Source organism: Rattus norvegicus, chromosome 1 (genome assembly GCF_036323735.1).
Source record: "Rattus norvegicus strain BN/NHsdMcwi chromosome 1, GRCr8, whole genome shotgun sequence".
Taxonomy (NCBI): domain Eukaryota; kingdom Metazoa; phylum Chordata; class Mammalia; order Rodentia; family Muridae; genus Rattus; species Rattus norvegicus.
The window spans coordinates 156,574,068-156,581,573 of NC_086019.1; the positions used below are offsets into that span (position 1 = coordinate 156,574,068).

The 7,506-nt window shown below is 47.1% G+C and overlaps 1 protein-coding gene across 1 annotated transcript; it reads left to right on the forward strand.

The window, feature by feature from the left end:
• Nucleotides 1-4,753: 4,753 nt before the first annotated feature.
• Fam181b (family with sequence similarity 181, member B) lies at nt 4,754-6,251 on the forward strand. Its single transcript, NM_001109150.2, has one exon. The coding sequence runs from the start codon at nt 4,846-4,848 to the stop codon at nt 6,103-6,105; it is 1,260 nt and encodes a 419-aa protein (NP_001102620.1). The 5' UTR covers nt 4,754-4,845; the 3' UTR covers nt 6,106-6,251.
• The last annotated feature ends 1,255 nt before the right edge of the window (nt 6,252-7,506 follow it).

Below are 7,506 nucleotides of genomic sequence, written 5' to 3' on the forward strand. Positions count from 1 at the left end.
GAGGAAATGGGTAGATTTTACCAAAGCACACTATATGTTATGTATACATTTTCCAATAAAAATTAAGGATTTGAGTTTTTTAAAGCAAAATAAATGAATGTATGCCTTGAATTGGTGGCATAGCCAAAAGGGGCAGAGTTAAAAGAGAGAACAAGTTTTGGAAAATATTTTGATAATAAAAGCAAGGCAAAGAAGTAAGAGAGAGAAGCCAGTGTGTAGTACTTGTAAGAATATTGATCTTGTTATTCTAAAACTATTATACGTGATGTAGCACACTTGGGGAAAGAAAAAAAAGGACCACAATCGCTTCAAAACTCGACATTTACTTTCCATGTAAGCGGAGACCAAAGGTACATGCTAAGGACATCATAGAGACAGATGTCCTCAGTGACAAGTATAGAATGTGAGACAGTTGGCAAGACAGCAACTCGGTTTCTTTAACAAGCAAACAAAGTGGGGATTGGGGCTGTTAACAATGAGAAAGACCCAGGAGATACACAAATTCTTTGCTATTTCTTTACTGCGTGTGGTTGCTAATGTCTCATCCCTTACATTACACTTGCTTAACCGATAAATGATAGTGAGAGTGACATCCCGAGGATTCCAGGACCACAGACCTGGCAGATGCCCTAAGGACTGAAGCATCTTCTCTGGGACCTCTTATATTTCCATTTTAGAAGTCCTTTTAGATCAGAATGCCTGAGACATTAGCATGGGTTGGTACAGGAGCCATCCTATGAATGATGCCAATTTGGATCCTCTAGGTCAGCTGTTTTCAGTGTCTCATAGAACAGGTATTTCTCCTGTTCAAATAACTGATCTGTAACATTTCAAGCTATGATAACATGCCTATTGTTTTTATCTGCTAAATTTCAGAGTCATCTATTACATAATGCTAGATGGGGAAATATTTTACAATTCTCTCTCCCTCTCTGTCTTTGTCTCTGTCTCTGTCTCTCTGTCTCTCTGTCTCTCTGTCTCTCTGTCTCTCTGTCTCTCTGTCTCTCTGTCTCTCTCTCACTCTGTGTGTGTGTGTGTGTGTGTGTGTGTGTGTGCATGTATGTGTGCTATGGCATCTGTGTAGAGGTTACAGAACAACTCGTAAGAGCTGGTGCTTTCCTTTCATGATGTGAGTCTTAGGGATAGATCTCAGGTCCAGCTTGGTGGCAAGAATCTGTTTTACCCCTGGAGTCATCTCCCTTGATCAGTGTTTTATATTTTAAGCCACAAGTTGAGATGTAGTGTTGGCAGAAGGTTTGCAGAGGTGAGTGGGTGAGAAACAAGCCAAAAGACACATGGGGGGAGATGTGTAATATTTGTAAGGTAACATTGTATTATGATGATAATGATACCTTATAAATTGTGTGAGAAATTAAGTTGCTTTATCTGAGATTTCCCAACTAACCAGTGACAGGAAATTGGTTTGGGAAGAGAAAAAGAGATGCATAATTATTTCTTTCATTATGAATGTGCATTCCTGACATCTCTGAGGACTATGATTGTCCTGCAGGGAATATGATTAAAGTTAAAAAGAAGGAAAACAAAATAAGTAAGTCAGCTTTTGATCCTGCTGCTATATTTACCCACAAAAAGGAGGCAGCTCTCAGGTGGGCTTTTGTTCGAATAATGTCCTGAAATCCTTGTGTAAAAGAACAATATGAAATCTCAATTCTCCCAAACGGTTTGGGGTGAGTTCAGCTCTTGAGCCCCTAGGGGGCTTGGTTCCCAAGGAGACTAATCCCACTTGCTCAGCATTAGGCGTCACCAGGAGGAAAGAGCTCTGGTTTGGAGATCTGCAGAGCCCCTAGTGCAGGACGGAGTTGAGTCCCTTTGCTCTATAGGAAGTGAAATGTATTGATGTCAAAGCCACTCAAGTGAATGTTCTCACTCAGGGGCAGGAGGAGGGGCTGAAGGGCCCGGCAGGAGTGAGCCACTGGCTCAACTAAAACCGATTTCATCCCAGATACGATTCTCCCAAAAACAGAGGGCAGATGAAGGGGGAAAGCAAGTGAGGCCATAAGTCAGACTGGGTGCAGATAATGTAGCTGGGTAGGTGAACTCCTAAGAATTTCCTCTGGCTTCAGAAGTAGAATAATTCCAAGGAAAAGTTATTATTCGTAGCTTATTTTCAACAAACATGACTGCTTTCACTTACTCATGCCTTTGTCTGGGCTGTTCTCTCAGAGAGATAGTACAAATTTGTTTGAAATATTCAAACATATCCTTTAAATCTTTGCTTCAATATCTTTGCTTCTTTGTAAATGCCTTGTCTTTTTTGGACAACCTTAATGGTCCTTTTTTCCTTTTTTTTTTTTTTTTTGTCTTTGTTGTCTTTTTTTTTTTGATTTTTAATTTTTATTACTTTTTATTCAGTTTACATCCCAATCACACCCCCTCCCTCCTTTCTTCCCAGTCCCACCCTTACAAATCCTTCCTCCCATTGCTCCCACCTCTTCTACTCAGAGAAAGGGAACCCCCTTTCTCGAGTACCGCCCCACTCTGGGGCATCTTGTCACAGCAAGTCTAGACATATCTTCTCCCACTGAAGTCTATCCAGGCAGTCCAAGTAGAGGGGAAGGGGTTCAATGGCAGGAAACAGAGACCAAAACAGCCTCCCACCCCCCATTCCACTTTCACACATCTGTAGCAAATGTGCAGCTTGATGACCCATTTAGCCCATCAACCCTGGTACCCTTAATTTACTGAAGTTATATTTTACAGTGACTTGCGTGTAGTGTCTGCCTTTGATTAGCAAGAGTGGAAACCATAGCTTCTTTTGTTTATCTCTGTATCCCAGTATATCACATCCAAGGGTGAGTGTCAATATTTTCCTGCCTAATGTATAAAATAAATGACTTGGGTGGGCATGTGTGTGTATATGAAAGTCAGTTTTGTGAATCATGAAAAGTTAGAGATATTGTTCTTTTCTATGTATGTAGCTGTCACACGACTTTCACTTCTATTTTCTTGTTGATTTTTCACCAAATAGTTCTCATGTTTTTTCTGTTTTATAGGTCAGAGTCCACAGGAGAAGTTTTGTGCAGTCAGATAATAAAGGTAAAATCGGACTCTGGGTTTCTCTGCACTTTCTCCATTATAGTCCACTGTCCTTTTAAAGTTTGTCTAACCCACAAGCACAGCTGCTTTTTTGACCTTGCGAATAGGCACTTGGTTGCGGATAGAGGACAAATGATGCTGATATTATAGTTTGCTATGTTGTAATAGAATGGGTTGGGCAGGAGTCAAGCACAAGGAGGTCATTGGGCCACTATTTTATACCAGACCAGGGGGTGAGATAGCCTTTTCTGTACTGGGAGTAAAATAAGACTTGCAAGCATTCGCCTACTGTCCTATAAACAATCCTCTCAGAATCTGTGAGAATAGTTATGAGCATTCTCATTTCTCAGAGTAGGAATGGAAATGATACAGAAAGAGAGCTGACTTGCCCAAAGACACTTCAACTCCCACAGCAATAGGTACAGCCCCAGTAAGAGCTGGCCTCATCTAATTAGCTAGATTTACTACCCAGTAAGTTAGCTTTGATGTGTAGAAGCCCAATTATCTAGAAATGAAAAGTGATTTTTATAGATGAATCTTTATAGTACATTTTAAAAAAATGATTGTTAGAATTTCAAGTACAGAAATCTTCAGTTGACCTCTGGACATTTCTAATTAAACTCTTGCCATCTCTGTTGGACTCTGTGTGGCTAAATGATACTGCACATCTCTGAACCTGAATGAGGGGTACATGACAGTTGAGCCAATTCGAGTTAAAACAAACTTTGATTCAGCTTTATGGGTTTGAGTAAGTCCCTATTCCCATGACTTAAATAAAACCTGTCTTCTTTGGTAGGGATGCCCGCTCCAATGTGTTTCTGTTATAGCTGCAGAAAAATAGGGCTTGAACTGAAGACTTTTAGAAGATATGGTCTATACCTCTTTAGTGACTTGCACCATGGTAACTAAGAGAACTTTGTTGTGTGTGCATGGGGCTTTTCTATTGTGGCATCAGTTAATCCTTATGAACGCTGTGATGGAGAAGACATATCAAGGAGTGCAGCCATCTTTACGGGTCTCTTCTGTTACAGTAAATGCTCTATGTGCCCACCTGTGTGTAACATGAAAAGCTAACCAAGGCAAAGCATGGCAGGCTGGTGAATCCAAAGCCATGTACCCAATGTTTCCAGATTCCAGGCTGTTTACTGGTAAGGCTTAAATTAAACCTAGATGTGGCTATGTCCAATTCTCTGAACTTCTCAGAAGTCCAGTTCCTTTTGTTGAATGGTAACAAAACATGTAGTTCATGAGGCTGTTGGACAGAATTAAATGACATAAAGTATGGGCAATGACCGGTACAGGGCGAACATCCAGAAGACAGAAGCTGCTGGACCTCACTGCTTCCAGAACTGGAATTGGAACCCAGATCTGTGAACTCGCTTAGGGACAGTGACCAAGGCCAGGGTGTGGATTTACAGGAGCCTAGCTGGGGTTGGAACACAGGCTTTCTCCTCACCCCTGGCGATTGAGGCCAATCAAAACTTATGTCCCGGGGCACAGGGGAAGGAAAGGGTTAAGGTTTGAGAAAGCTTAGAAAACAAGAAAAGCCAGAGTTTCCCGCCCCCTTTTTACCGACCACCAAAGCCCGGCTAAGTAAGTCCCTCCCCTCGGCTACCGGGGCGGTCGTCCTGCGCTCTCCCACTCCACCCCTGGCTTACAAGATCTAATGAGCTCCCCCGGGAGGCTGAGCGGGGAGCTTGGGTCGGAGCGAGCAGACAGCGCAGCGCCTGGGCGGGAGCAGGCTGGGTGAACACCGGCCGCGCTGCGGACCGCTTGAGAGCCGCGGAGATGGCGGTGCAGGCTGCGCTGCTCAGCTCGCACCCCTTCATACCCTTCGGTTTCGGAGGCTCTGCGGACGGGCTGGTGAGCGCCTTCGGAAGTCTGGACAAGGGCTGCTGTTTCGAAGATGATGAGAGCGCGGTGTCCGCTGGAGCGCTGCTGTCCGGGTCCGACGGCGGGGACGTGCGCGAGGCCACCCGGGACCTGCTCAGCTTCATAGACTCGGCGTCCAGCAACATCAAACTGGCGCTGGACAAGCCAGGCAAGTCCAAGCGGAAAGTGAACCACCGCAAGTACTTGCAGAAGCAGATCAAACGTTGCAGTGGCCTCATGGGTACCGCACCTCCGAGACCGCCGTCCCCGAGCTCCACAGACACTTCAGCCAAACGGCCGCCCGGAGCCCCAGGAGCCTCGACTGTCGCGACCCCGGCGCACTGTAAGGCCGCCCCGCGGAGGGAGGCGACCCAGGCTGCAGCTGCCGCCAGCCTGCAGAGCCGGAGCTTGGCTGCCCTTTTCGACTCTCTGCGCCACATCCCCGGGGGAGCGGAGACCGCAGGCGGTGCGGTGGCCGCGTCGGTCCCGGGCCTTGGGGCAGCAAGCTCTGCGGGAGACAGGGCGGGCACCTCGGCGAGCTCAGTGGCTCCGGGTACCAGGAAGGTCCCTCTGCGCGCCAGAAACCTGCCCCCCTCCTTCTTCACGGAGCCATCCCGGGTGGGCTGCTGTGGCGGCGGCGGCCCCTCGGGCCAGGGTGTGAGCCTGGGTGACCTGGAGAAAGGGGCGGAGGCCGTTGAGTTCTTTGAGTTGCTGGCGCCGGACTTCAGCACTGGCAACGATTCGGGTGTCTTGCTGGCCGCTGACCCTCTCGACCCGTTCCCCGCCGGAGCCACGGTCCTACGGGGACCCCTGGAGCTGGAGTCCGTCCCCTTTGAGCAGCCGGCGATGGTGGGGAACCTACTATACCCCGAACCCTGGAACACCCCGAGCTGTCCTCAGAGCAAGAAGCCTCCTCTGCCTGGCGTTCGAGGCAACATGACCTTGAACGAGCCTGTGCGCCTCTTGTACCCCACAGCCTTGGACTCACCGGGCGGGGAGGACGCACCAGCCTTAGCCTCTTTCACCCCCTTCTTCCCAGATTGTGCGCTGCCGCCGCCCCATCAGGTGTCCTACGATTACAGCGCGGGCTACAGCCGCGCGGTTTACCCCAGCCTCTGGAGACCAGACGGGGTCTGGGAAGGGGCTTCTGGGGAGGAGGGAGCGCATCCAGACTGACTGCGAGGAACCCTTTCCTTCCCTTATGACTACTGTGGGCTGCGTGCCACCATGGGTTTCTTCTGAGTGGAGAGAACGACGGGATCACGCATGTGAAGATGAAATGGGATTAAAAAAAATAAAACCGCGATCCATTTAATAAAGAATCTTCAGGAAAACAGATGAAGAGGAGTTGGGGATTGTTTTAATCACAGCCTCAGATTTTCTTTTCTTTCTTTCTAAGTAACTCATAGATTCTTTCTTGGACCAGACCAGTTTTCAAGCGGAGACAGGATTTGGGTGGGATGATGGAAGGGTCAAGAGTAAGACAGAGTTTTTGTAGCCCCCTGTCTCATCTCAGTTCATCCAAGGTCAGTGTGTTTGATGTCATTACCCCATTCAAACAGCTTCCTGGTGTCCTCCCCTGACTACATTCTGAATTAAAGCCTATGTTGAAAGAAATGGACCAGAGGTATGTGGTCATTGAATTGAGTGTTTTCTTAGTGTTTTCACAGATCTCTCAGCTTTGCTAGGTGGACGCTGCGGGTGGGAGTTGGTGCTGGAAAGGTCATGTCCCAGGCCTCCCTTCTTCCCCCCTTTGCCTTTCTTGGTTTTTGTTTTTGGTGCGGGGGATGGGGTAGGGTGGGGCCGGGAAACTGACCATGCCCTTACAGCTACTCAACTACTTTTTTTTTTCTCACGATGTCAGATATTAAACCCAAGGCTTTAAACACACTAGAAAAAGTGCTCTACCATTGAGCTTTATTCCCAGTTCTGAGTGTGACTCTCTTCTTTCCTTCTTAAGACCCCCCCACCCCGCGCCCTTACCAACCTCGGCCTTTCCCATATTTTTCTGCTGTTTGTTACCTGTGCATAGCTTACCCCGTTGCTCTAGCCTTTCTTCGCTGCTCTTTCTGCCTTCCTCCAAATCTCTGAGTTGAGGGAGAGGCAAGTCTAGACTCCCATTTCTGTCTTCCCCCTTTCCCCTTTACCAGTCATTTTGGGGTGGGGGAGGGGAAAGGAAACAGGTTATAAGGTCTTTGATTTTAAGTTTCCTTACTATAACAGGATGACAGCGTTTCTCCAAATCTCACTTTGTAGCTGTTTGGGTGACTCCGAAGTAAAATACTCAAAATGTCTTGCAACTGTTGCACTGCTTGGCCTTGCAGGTATACATGTGTCTTTATAGGCATACAAATGGCTTCTGCGTGAAAACCATGCAGTGTGCTATTCTCATTTTTTTTTCTGTTTTGGGCGTTAACACCCCTGTATCCCAAATCCTTACTCCCCAGCCCCTACATCCCTGATCTTCCTCACCCCTTGTACCTCACCATGATAGGGGAAGGTGAAGAGTATAATGGTTTGAAAGGAGATTTTCCATTCTCTTTCTAACCTGCATGGAGACTTGGAGGGGGAAAGTCA